This window comes from Mesoplodon bidens (assembly GCF_964165515.1).
Source record: "Mesoplodon bidens genome assembly, chromosome: 15".
Lineage (NCBI taxonomy): Eukaryota > Metazoa > Chordata > Mammalia > Artiodactyla > Ziphiidae > Mesoplodon > Mesoplodon bidens.
The window spans coordinates 30,238,012-30,251,301 of record NC_138171.1 but is presented as its reverse complement, the minus strand read 5'-3'; the positions used below and the strand labels follow the sequence as shown (position 1 = coordinate 30,251,301).

The window sequence follows — 13,290 nt, the reverse complement described above, 5'->3', positions numbered from 1 at the left end:
GCTGATACACAAGCCTATGCCCTTAACCCAAATGGCTTTACCAGGATCCCCTACAACTCCTCCCACAGAAACGGGCTACATGTGGCTTTGAAAATCCAGATACCACTAGAATCCTATTAACAAGCAATGGCATTCATTCTGCCCACAACACTTCACTTGCTTTGCACTGCCCCCTTAAACCTGTTTGGCAGTGCTCTAGATCCCCCATACCAGGGACATGGATTCAGCCCTCACTTTTTAACTAGCAGTGACCGCAAGTCTCAACAGCAGCAGGGAGGAAGGAGCTCTAGCGGTCACTCAGTCCCTTCTGCTACCAGCTACAACTGACTCTAAATCCCCCCAATCTGATATAAACCTATCCTATTCCCAGGCAGTCCTTCAACATTCCACATCGTCCCTCAGCCAGGAATTCTAGTGTTTATAAAGATTCATGAAATAGGCTTTTCCCATGTCTGAGTTAAATCCTGTGACTGAAGCCAGATTGGCTGGTCCTCATTGAGACTGTCATTGTAAATCAATCACATACTCAGGGATGCCACCTTTCTCCAAACAAAGGCTCTGATAATTCAGACTTTTTCTTAAAGGCCTCTCCTCACTGCAAGTTTCTGAACCTTTTCTGAATTCTACACAATCTTTTAAGATATGATGTACACAAAGTGATGTGCAAAGTAATGTTTTTATTTTGTTTCAGTCTAATTGATTGTGTTTTGACCAAAAAACAGTATTGTGATAGTAATAATGATGATGAAAAATAATTACCATTTGATGAGAATATCCCATGTTTCTAGCACTTACACTGAGTACTTCATTTATTATCTCATTTAATCCTCAGAACATTCTACACGGCTGGGTGTTTTTATTACCCCATTTCATACCTGTGGAAACTGGCTCAGAAAACAAGTAACAGGAAGAATTCAAATCTAGGTCCGCTGAGCTACATTCTTAACCACTACATCAGGGCCACCCTTTCTTTCTTTAGATTTTCTGCTCAGAATATCTTTAGTAAATCATTGCAAGATAAATAAGACAGCAAAAGCTGTGCTCTTAGATCTTTATTTAATTCCCAAAGTACTTTTTCCCCTGTACCTACTAAAATCTCATTCTATTAAAAATGTTTCCATTTCTTGAAACTGAGTCAATTACATTTTTCTTCTGAAGCATGGATGGAGATGATGATGGCAGCACCACAGCAGAGGCTGCAGCAATGGTATTAACGGTGGTAGTAGGGCAGGGGTTGTGAGCATGTACTGATCTTGGTACCATGGCAGGCACTGACAGGTATAGCCAAATTTAATCTACAATATAAGTATTATTACCTTCTCTGTAAGATGAATAACCCTAAGGGTCTAGAGATAGATTTTAGACACTTGCTCAAGGTCTTCCAGCTAATAAGTGGCAAAAGTGGGTTTCAAACCCATCTGTCTGTCTCCAGAGCCCCTTTTCTCAACTCTTTCTCAATCAATTATCTCCACTCGGAAGGTCTTCTCTAGGTATGTCTTTACCTGAGAAGCTGGCAGCCCAAGTGATGTTGAGGTTGAAGTTTTTGGAGGCATTGATGAACATGTCCAAATCCCTATTTTGCTGATGAGATGTACAAATAATTAGAAAATGAATTACTGTAACAGTTTCCTGATTTTAAAAGAAAGCAGTAGTTAAATTTTACTACTCTCAACTTTCTTAATTACAGAAAGATATTTTAATGTCTTAAGAGAAACTCATGCTTATAGAACAGTTAGCAAAATTTCTAACCTTAACATAAGCAATATACCCAAAACAAATTTCATTTCCCTCCCATAAAAAGTATATGGGGGCCTCCCTGGTGGCGCAGTGGTTGCGAGTCCGCCTGCCAATGCAGGGGATACGGGTTCGTGCCCCGGTCTGGGAGGATCCCATATGCCGCGGAGCGGCTGGGCCCGTGAGCCATGGCCGCTGAGCCTGCGCATCCGGAGCCTGTGCTCCGCAACGGGAGAGGCCACAACAGTGAGAGGCCCGCGTACGGAAAAAAAAAAAAAAAAAAAAAGTATATGGGATTTAGGGACTTCCCTGGTGGCACACTGGTTAAGACTTTGTGCTCCCAACGCAGGGGCCCATGTTCGATCCCTGGTCAGGGAACTAGATCCCACATGCATGCCTCAACTAAGAGTTCTCATGCCACAACTAAGGAGCCCGCCTGCCGCAACCAAGACCCAGTGCAACCAAATAAATAAATCAGTTAAATTTTAAAAAAAAGTATATGGGATTTAATGCTTTATCAAATGCCTAACTCCATGAAAAAGTATCTTTTAAAAAGACCCTCACCAGAGCACACTGACCTACATCCTGTGACCTATGTTAGGGAATCAGCCTCTTAAGGATCCTCTGGGCAGCCCTTTCCAAATGTCTGAAGAGTAAAACACTTGGTCAAGTGTCTCAATTTATATTAACTTATAAATCAAACCTATGTACTTCTGAACCCACAGATTATATACAGTGTAAAGTTCTCCAAAATGGAAGTGGTTTTTAAGGAATAGCACATAAAGCTGAAATTAAACTAAATTTAAAAACTTTAAATTGTCTTTACCCATGATTAAGAACATTTTTCTCTCACTAAAAATATTATTTCAAGAGAAATATGACAGAATATGTTTTATTACCTTTGAAAACTTTGTATACCACTTAGAGATACAGCAGTTTGAAGAGCTAGTTTAATTTATTGTGACTCTTGGTTTTAATGACTGAAAAAGGTATCTCTGAGGAATGTGTTGGGCCAGCTGGAAGAAGAGCACTGTCAGTAGTGTTGGGTAAATCATGATACTAATTTTTAGTTTTCCCTGAAATTTGGCTAATAAATCTCTTTCTTGGGGTCAAAAAATTGTTTTTCCAAATGAGTCAGATGTTGTGTTTTATATTTTTGAATTCAATCCTGCTGAAATTCTTCACATTGAAAGATTTTTAAAACAGGTTAGAAAATTAAGATTTTAAAGAGCATTCTTTTGATAGTTTTTACAGCACGAAAATTACAACAATGGAAGCATTTCCAAACAGCTATTTCCAAAACGTGATCTCCAAACCAGAAGTTTCTCTCATAAAGCAGTTACCTTCTCATTTATTGATAAGGCCTCACCATCCTCTTAAAGGGACAGCTCAAGTGTTTATTTATTTATTTATTTATTTAGCTGAGTCACGGCATGTGGGATCTTAGTTCCCTGGCCAAGGATCGAACCCGTGCCCCCTGCAGTGGAAGCATGGAGTCCTAAACACTGGACCGCCAGGGAATTCCCTATTTTTTAATATTTGCTGGTAGCACATTACTAGTGATTACTTCTTTCCCTGGAAAGGATTAATAACCTTGAAATCTTGGTGCTTTTGTAAAAGACAGGACACATACATTGTGTAACTATTAAATATTCTGTCATAAGAAAAAAAAGGCAGTAAATAAATTTCATGTGTGGTACTTTTGCTATAGCCTTATCCTAAAAAATTTTTTTTTAAAAATTCTGGTCAGTACAGCCACTGAAATGATATACCAACACAGTTTTTCCACAAAACATTTTCATTGAAAGTCATTTATTATTTTTACTTAAAAAGCTATTCACTCATGAGAATGTATCTTCTCTAGTACATCTCTTCTTAATTTTACCATTGAAGTGGAATACAAAAAACAAATCTTACTTTAATTGTGAACATCCCACACTGGACTTCATTTTACTACTGATTTATTTATTTCTTAAATTTAGCAGTGCTTGCTGATAACATCTGTTATCAAAGGAATACACTTTGGCTTATTATCATATTGTTTTCCATGTATTATTTGTTACATTTATTGTATTTTTGTAATGGTAAATGGCTTTGTGTATGTTGATGAGAAATAAGAAACCTCCAAGGAGGCTCCTAAATAATTTACCATCAGGTTTAGTAAAATTTCATTATGTACCAGAGTAGGTATTAAATGACTTTATATTTCACTGAGGAAATCATATAGGTGCATGTTCATATTCTAGATGCTTTACTTTTAAATGTCATGCTGTGTTGGCTCCATTTTACCTCTAGGTAATACCTTATGGCAGGCGGGGGTTTACCATTAACAACAGTAGATATAAAAATACATTTCAAATAGTTACCTTAGTAATTTCAATTATTTCTGGCTGACTTCACTGTTTTTACCTCCTAATGAGGATAAGAACTCATTCTAGGAGCATAAATGTCACCTCTGCCTTGCATCACTGGTATTAATTTCCATTCTGAGAGAGTAAATCTCGGTTCTCACACTGCCCCCCTAACAGGGAAGTTCCCCTTGCAGTCTCCTCTCCTTTCCTGTATGGGGCTGTGATGGGCTGATGAGCAAACCAAGTATGTTTGGAGTCAATGTCACTCTGTATATCAGATCATGGTAAATCTTAACAACATGGTAAATCTTACCTTTTAAATACAAAGGAGATAAATGTAGATTCTAACATTTCTTTCCTGTACCTCTAAACATCATCCTGTGGACTCCACTCTGGAGACTGCTGCTAAGGCAGTGCTTCTATCCATAGTGACCAAGAAAAAGTTCCACATAAATTCAAAACAAAGTAAGAAGACTTTTAAATCTTACTTCATCAGGTGTAGCCACAAAATTGATGGCTGTGTAATAGCGGTCATCCTCCTGGGATAGGCTAAAGGTGAACTGATAGTCAATAAGAAGAGTATCTATGGAAAGAAAGAAATGTGCATTTAAAAACTGAAACAAAACAAAACAGAATAGGTCTCTAGAGATACAGATTGATTTTCTCATAAATATTCAACAGCCAGGAAAGCACTTTTGGCAAAGTCTGTGGGCAATGTCATTTTGTTTGAGTTAACCCACCAAAACCTCCTTGTATCATGACCCTGGTTGAGATTTTAGGCTCCAAGCTAATTTACCTAGAAATATTAATTGAGCATCTATTTATGCTTAAAGATACAAAGCTATAAATTAATGGTATAAAAGAAACCAAGACTCCAAGTAAAAATGGTTGATTCCAGGTTTGGGGCAAGGAATATGTGCCTCAGTTATCTTATTCTAGAAAGCAAGAAAGCATTCAAAGACTAATGTAATGTAGCAAAAGAACATAGCTTGAAAAAGAGCCTACTGGCTAAAGATGGTATAATATAATTCTAAGAAGTACTGCACAATTCAACAACCCAATTTAAAAATGGGCAAAGACTTGAATAGATATTTCTCCAAAGAAGGTATACAAATGGCCAATAAGCACATGAAAAGGTGCTCAACATCAATGATCATTAGGGAGATAGAAGTCAAAACCACAATGAGATAACACATCACCTGTAGTAGGATGGCTACCACCAAAAAAAGTGTTGGTGAGGATGTGGAGAAACTGGAACCCTTGTGGGAATGGTGCAGCTGCTGTGAAAAACAGTATGGCAGTTCCTCAAAAAATTAAAATAGAATTACCAAATGATCCAGCAATTCCACTTCTGAGTATATACCAAAAGAACTGAAAGTAGGATCCTGAAGGGCTATCTGTACAACCATGTTCATAGCAGCCAAAGAGATCATAGCCCAATGGTGGAAGCAAACCAAGTGTCCATCAACAGATGAATGGATAAACAACAGATGAATGGATAAACAACAGATGAATGGATAAACAAAATGTGGTATATACATTCAACGGAATATCAGTCTTAAAGAGAAAGGAAATTCTGACACATGCTACAACATGAATGAACCTTGAGAACATTATGCTAAATGAAATAAATGGATCACAAAAAGACAAATACTGTATATTTCCACTTATATGAAGTACCTAGAATAGTCAAATTCATATAGACAAAGTAGAATGGTGGCTGTTAGAGGGTAGGGCAAGAGGGAAATGGGGAGTTGTTGGTAAGTTTATTTTTAACTGTTCAAAACAACTGCCAAATGATTTTCCAAAGTGGAAAACCATTTTATATTCCCACAAAAAATTTATAAGGGTTTCACTTTCTCCACATCATGGCTAAAACTTGGTATTGGCTTTTATTTTTCAAGATAGAGAAATATAAGGTACCAGATTACAAAAAATTAATTGATATGGTTTCAGGTTTCACATTATAAACTAACCTTTAAGAAATGACCAGTTGCCTGGCTTTGATATGGTATCAAAGGATAACACCCAGTTACCTGAAAAGGTTATTAAAACACTCCATCCTTTTCTAACTATATGTCTGGTGGAGCCAGGTTTTTTTGTGTGTACTTTAACCAAAGAGACATAGTGCAACAGATTGAATGCAGAAGCATATATGAGAATCCAGTTGTCTTCTATTAAGCCACTGTATTGGCTTTTGATTCTAGTCATTCTAGGGGTGTATCTCACTGTGTGTGTTTTTTTTTTTTTTTTTGGCTGCGTTGGGTCTTTGTTGCCGCGTGCGGGCTTTCTCTAGTTGTGGCTAGCGGGGGCTACTCTTCGTTGTGGTGCATGGGCTTCTCATTGCAGTGGCTTCTTTTGTTGCAGAGCACGGGCTCTAGGCAGGCAGGCTTCAGTAGCTGTGGTGCGTGAGCTCAGTAGTTGTGGCTCACGGGCTCTAGAGCACAGGCTCAGTAGTTGTGGTGCACGGCCTTAGCTGCTCTGCGGCATGTAGGATCTTCCCGTACGAGGGCTTGAACCCGTGTCCCCTGCATTGGCAGGTGGATTCTTAACCGCTGCGCTACCAGGAAAGCCCCCCTCATTGTGGGTTTTTTTTTAAAATTTATTTATTTACTTTTGGCTGCACTGGGTCTTCGTTGCTGTGTGCGGGCTCTCTCCAGTTGTGGCGAGCGGGGGCCACTCTCCGTTGCGGTGCACGGGTCTCTCGTTGCGGTGGCCTCTCCCATTGCAGAGCACGGGCTCCAGGCGCACGGGTCTCAGTAGTTGTGGCATGCAGACTCAGTAGTTGTGGCTCGCGGGCTCCAGAGCGCAGGCTCAGCAGTTGTGGCGCACGGGCCTTGTTGCTCTGTGGCATGTGGGATCTTCCCAGACCAGGGCTTGAACCCGTGTCCCCTGCACTGGCAGGTGGACTCTCAACCACTGCGCCACCAGGGAAGCCCCCTCATTGTGGTTTTAATACACATACCCCAAATGTCTAATAATGTTACACATTTCCTCATGTGCTTATTGGCAATTCGTCTATCTTCTTTGGTGAAATGTCTATTCAAATCTTTGTCTGTTTTTAATTGAAATTGTCCCCTTATCCAGTTGTAAGAGTTCTTTATATATTCTGAATATAAACTCTTAATCAAAGATACGCTTTGTAAACATTTTCCTTAGTCTGTAGCTTGTTTTTTACTTTTTAAAAATTAATTAATTAATTTATTTTTGGCTGTGCTGGGTCTTCATTGCTGCGTGTGAGCTTTGTCTAGTTATGGAGTGGGGCCTACTCTTCGTTGCGGTGTGTGGGGTTCTCATTGTGGTGGCTTCTCGTTGTGGAGCATGGGCTCTAGGCGCGTGGGCTTCAGTAGTTGTGGCATGCGGGCTCAGCAGTTGTGGCTCTCGGGCTCTAGAGCACAGGCTCAATAGTGGTGCACGGGCTTAGTTGCTCCATGGCATGTGGGATCTTCCCGGACCAGGGATTGAACCCGTGCCCCCTGAATTGGCAGGCGGATTCTTAACCACTGCGCCACCAGGGAAGTCCCTTGTTTTTTACTTTTTAAACAGTATTTTTTAAAAACACAAGTTTTAAATTTTGATAGGTCCCAATAAACGAGTTTTTCTTTTATTAATTGTGCTTTTTGAATCACATCTAAGAACCTTTTCCCATATACAAGGTCATGAAGTTTTTCTCTTGTTTTTTTCTAGAAAAACACATTTATAGGTTCTAGCTGGACATGAATTTTGAGTGGACATTATTTAACCCAGAAAAGCCAGTATATAATTATAGCAGAATGTGAAAACATTAGCTCATTTTCCTTTGGTTCCATAGTCTGACCTAGTATGTGGATTCTCCTACAGGAAGAAAATGCATTTACCCATAAGGACCTGGTCACCTTGCCAGATTTACCGTTCACTGTAAGTTAGTCACTAGATATTTTATTTTACGTATTAGTTCCTAGAGAGGTGGTTAACACAAATCAGTTTCAGAGAGAATAACTTCAACTATATTTTAAGAATTCTGTTTTTGATTGATCCTAAAATATGACATACAATGACCCCAACCAGATAATGGCAAATGAAATAAGTTTTCAAGAGAATATAAACTAGGAAAGCCAGAGACGTATATCTCTGTACTCTTCCCTGATATCTGCTATGGACATACTGATATAAACCACAACCAGAATTAAAGCAGCTTAAAATAGTATTTACATATGTATTAAATTTAATAGAATGTAATACATCAAATTAGGCAACACTTCTATGGGTGGTTACTATATTCCTATAGCACTTATCATTCTCAAACCATGTTAAAGAAAATAATGTTTTACTGAACTACTTTGCTTCTAGACAAATGAGAACTGCAAAAACACTTACAATAACATGTTCCTTTGAGAGGGTTTCCTTGGTATCGATTTTCTACTTCACATCTAGGGGGGGAAAATGAGGATTATTTTCTGTTGTTACTTAAAACAGAATCTATATTCACTTTAAAATCAATTAGATCTTTTTATATAAACTACCAGTTTTTGAGTATAATTACATTCTTCACTGTTACTCAAATCAGATGGACTAACAAGACTTTGCATTCATTTTCAATGCTGACTGCCCAGCAGTTCACACCACCACCAACCGATAAACATTTGCCAAAGCACATGAGATAAATTCAAATAAAATAAAATTTAGATCCTATTTATTATCATGAAAAACACATGTTCACTTTTGTATGGACTAAATATTCTAAAAGTGCAGTTAAAACATTTTTCAAATTGACTTACCTGTGGTTAGTTGCTAATAAAGTAGTTAAGTTTTTATCCATTTTGGAATGTGTGGGTGTGGATGAGACTGTGGCAAAGGCAAACTGTTTAGATTAGATTATGCCAAAAGATGTAAATGGTGGCTAAGTGGAAGAACGGCTATCTTACATGTGTTTTTTTCCTAGGGCCATCTAGCTGTCTGTTTTTATTACTGCAATAAAATCAGAGCTGTTACTGAAAAAAAAAAAAAACATTTTTTATATATTCATTTTTCACTTTTCCTGGATAAACTGAAGCTGTTCTTTAAATACAAGTGAGAGAAGGCTAAAAACCAAGAATCACTTAAAAAACAAAAAACCAAAAACAACCCTTGGACATGGTTCATCAGTCTGGAGAAAAAAATAAGTTCTAGTAAAAAAGAATTATTAATTTCCTCATAAATATCATCTATGAACATCAGTAAAACCCAGGCTCCCACTTTACAAAGTGATCCAGGCAGGCACAGTAGCTATGAACTGTGAGGAAAGGAGGGGAAAGCTTGGGTCAAGCACTTTTGCCAGATAAATAATACAAGGATGTTGTGTCTTTTTATCTAGTGATTATCAGCACTTGTCTATATTTAAAATTTCCTAAAGAGAAAGTCTTTCACTAGACCTACACTTCATTTCTTTGTTGTATACCATTAACTGAAGGCAGGGGTGATTAATTTTGCTCTATTACATTTTTCTATTTAAAGGAACCTAGATTTAAAAATTAAATTTAGAGCTTATTTTATGAGGTTTTCTGGTGAGGCAGAGAGAAACTGGGGAACAATCTCTCTTGTTTCAACTCACCAGGACACTAAAAACAATTACCACTAGCCTCACTATTGATAGATGGGGAAAATGAGGCTTAACACAGTTAAGTGATTTGCCTCAACAGCACTCTACTCAGTGGAGGCACAGCCAGGGCTGAATCCCCACATCTGCCTGATGCTGTTTGCATCCTCATGGATGGGAACCCCAAACTCTTCCCTGGAAGATGTTTGACATACTTCACCAAGGAAAATGCTAGAAAAGGGAGGGTGTGTTAAAGGCAAGATGACCTCTCTACTATTAGACAACCAAAATGCCAAATAAAATACTGTCCTGGAATACCGGCTCTTCTAACCCTATCTTTTAGGAAAATCTCCTGACATGACAAAAATCAAGTCGTTACTGAAGTTAAAAGACTAATCCAAGTCAGCAAGCAACGAACTGTCGTGTCACTCAAACATAAAATTGTGATTTAAAGAGCCATTAAGGAATTACTGCTAAACTGACAACCTTCCCAGTATGGAGGGTGACTAAATTACACCTATCTGAAGTAGAAAGGGCAAAATTTCAAATCAATCAACTTGGGGATCCCTCAGAGCCCACGGCAACAAGGCCCAGAGAAAAGAGTGGCTCTTGGGGTTCAGGCAGTTTCACAGCCCCTTGGCCCTCCCTGATGAGGTGTGGCCTGTGGCAGGAGTCCCGGGAGTGTGGTACTCACAGCTGGCACTCGTCCCCCTTGACACCCTTGGTAGTGCAGAAGCACTTGCCCGTGTTGGTATTGCACAGCGACGCATGCCCATTGCACTTGCATGCTGAGGAGAAGGAAAAGGAAAGCGGGTGGTCACAAATGGCTTAAAAGATTACCACTATTAGAGACTTTCCCTGAAACAAATATTATCTCAACTGGATTCAACAGGAAAGGCAGGTAAAAGAAATGCATTCATTTAAGGGGTACAAGTCTTGTTTTTTAGCTAGTGATTTATCTCAAATAATGTCAAGGCAACATTAAAGAAGCCAAAGTCACAGGCCAGGAGAAAAGAGAAATGTCAGTGTCTGCTGCCAATCTGAGATCATCCCTCTGCAATAGACTTTGCAAAGATCTTTGCAATAGACTCTGTTTTTCACTATCACCATTCTCTCATTCACTCAATAAACATTTCTGAAGCATCTCCAGTGTGGCACACAGACAGTCCCCGTCCTCATAGAGACCTCTGAGCGACAACTGCCCTCTGGGGGGAGGGTTGGTCTGGCTAAGCTCTGCCTTAGCTGAGGAGACTTCTCCACAACGGCCACACTTCTGAGGCAGGATTCCAATGGCAGGTCAGTGTTTCAGCGGCCCTCTAGGATTCACACCCTTGCCTGCCTTCTTCTTCCTTAACAGCAAACGACTCTTGTCATCTCCCTCCTCTAGCCACCAACACATCTCCACCTTCTTTCATCCAACACGTGTAAGCTATGACAAACTTTATACTCCAGGTGAAATAAATGAATCCTTTTGTTCAATACCTTTTCACTCTACAAACTGTTTTTCTGTGAATAAATTAAAAGTATTAGGCTGGAGATAGGTGTACTTTTAAAAGAAATCTGGTGGAAAAAAAAAGTCCACAGAAACCTATGAATAGAATAGTGCAGTGGTGAAGAAAATTTATGCTGGAGTGCGAAACACTAGGGTTCAACTCTGGGCTCTACTGAGGATGGAGAGAGGTGCAGTGTGTTAACAAAAGCAAAAGCCTGAAGTTCAGTTTGCCTGGGTTTGAATTCAGGTCCCTCCACTTAGCTTCCAAGTCAGCCTCCTCATCCATGTGACAGGGATAATAACAGTGCCTATCCTGTAGGGTTTTGGGGAGGATTAAATGAGATAACACATTAAGCATTCAAAAAATCATTGCTGTTATCCATAGCTTAAGGACTATACAATTCTAAGAAGAAAACATTAAAGACTTGGTGTCACTCACAGTATTTTTAAATCATGCTTTCTATTATGGATTGCAACTCTGAAAAATAAAGCTAGCTCTGAGTTCTGAACAACTGTACTCGGGCCCCACAGATGCCACAGAGGAGAATGTAATTTTTCTAAGATAAGAGCTGAAGATATGGGGACGATGGTACCCTCACAGTGGCACAACCAGGCCCAACAGCTAAAGTCACACATCCTGGATATGGTTCTCAGCATGGCCAAATCTCAGTGAGACCTTGGGCAGGCTACTTGATCCTGGGGATAATAAAAGCAGCACTGTCTCAGGTAGCTACCAGCACAATGCCTTGTATATACTCACCACTCAATAATGTCAGGTACTCTGATTTCTGTCTAATGGATGAAATCTATTCACAAAGAGTGAAAAAACAGTTTTACTTAATACCTTTTAATCTGAGCAAGAAATTTTACTTAAGAGTGGTGAGAAAGGACATCAGAAGAGTAATAATAATTGCTCACATCTACCTGGTATGTCCTGCTGACTGCTTTCATTTCAACAACCACCCTACTATCCCCATTTTACAGATGAAGAAACTAAACCCCAGAGAGGTTCCACTAGGACACTAACTCTCTTCTGGATGCTCTGGGGTCAGATTCTCAAGAACCACGCTAAGGAGTTTGGAGGTGGGATGTGGCGAGTAGGTAGAGATTTTCCTTTCTTATTTATTTTCCTTCTCAGACCTGATGGGTCTTCCACTATAAACTAGAACAAACCAAAAAGTAGTTTATTGGTATCACTTGTCATTTTAAAAAATATAATTTGTGTACTAACAATGAAGTGTCCTACTGCTTACAGGAATCTATTTGACATGTATGGGGAAACATGGGACTACTTAAATCTTTAAAAATAGTAGAAGTACTGAAGAGTCCAGCTCCTGGTTAAAAACCTATATGTGATTTTTGAGGCCGAACCATAGACAATGACAAAGGCTTTCCCTGGTGGGCCGTACCAGGAAAGCTGCCCTCCCCACACCAGCCTGGGTGGAAGTCTCTGAGGGGGGCTGAGTCAAGGTCTCAGGTCACCTGGCCGGCCACTCTCTTTCACATATTTGCATTCCTAGCTCAGGCACCTTCATTCCTAGGTCTCTTTATCTGAGGCCTTGGGCAGAGGTCTTCTTCAGTCACCTCTACTGAGCTTCCATATGGAGGAAGAGGGGAACCTCAAAGAGGCTTTACCCACTCTCAGTCCCAGGTACTTTTCCACTCTTAGTCCTTCCCCTTCACCCTCCCTCCCGACCCCAGGGTCCATAAAAGGCTTTTTGCTGGACCTTTTTGTTCAGGTCTCCCTTAACAATGAGTTGATCCCCAAGCCTATGCTGATCCACTTGACACTCAACCAGCGCACCATTCCAGGAGGGAAAGTGGAACAAGAGGAGTCAGTGCTTTCTCCAGTTTAAGCCTCTTGCTTATACCATCACAGTAAGTGAATAAAGGCTTAACTCCCTCATTTTTTTCTTTTTAATATTTATTTATTTGGCTGCACCGGGTCTTAGTTGTGGCATGCAGGATCTTCGTTGCCGCACAGGGGATCTTTAGTTGTGGCATGCAGGCTCATAGTTGCGGCATGTGGGATCTAGTTCCCTAACCAAGGATCAAACCCGGGCCCCCTGCATTGAGTGTGCAGTCTTAACCACTGGACCACCAGGGAAGTCCTTCATTTTTGACTAGTTGCTTTAAGGGCTACTCTGACACCAGGCAGC

General features: G+C 39.8%; 1 protein-coding gene across 3 annotated transcripts in view; it reads right to left on the bottom strand.

Annotated features, from left to right (window-relative positions):
* The window catches only part of ATRN (attractin), a 161,753-nt gene that overhangs the window by 54,838 nt on the left and 93,625 nt on the right, over window positions 1-13,290 (bottom strand). For all 3 annotated transcript variants that reach the window (XM_081255495.1, XM_081255493.1, XM_081255494.1), the window contains exons 20-23: window positions 10,334-10,427; window positions 8,442-8,494; window positions 4,574-4,668; window positions 1,503-1,581 (exon numbers count right to left, since the gene is read on the bottom strand). In XM_081255495.1, the coding sequence (XP_081111621.1) occupies window positions 1,503-1,581; window positions 4,574-4,668; window positions 8,442-8,494; window positions 10,334-10,427 (321 nt within the window). The remainder of the gene's footprint in view (window positions 1-1,502; window positions 1,582-4,573; window positions 4,669-8,441; window positions 8,495-10,333; window positions 10,428-13,290) is intronic.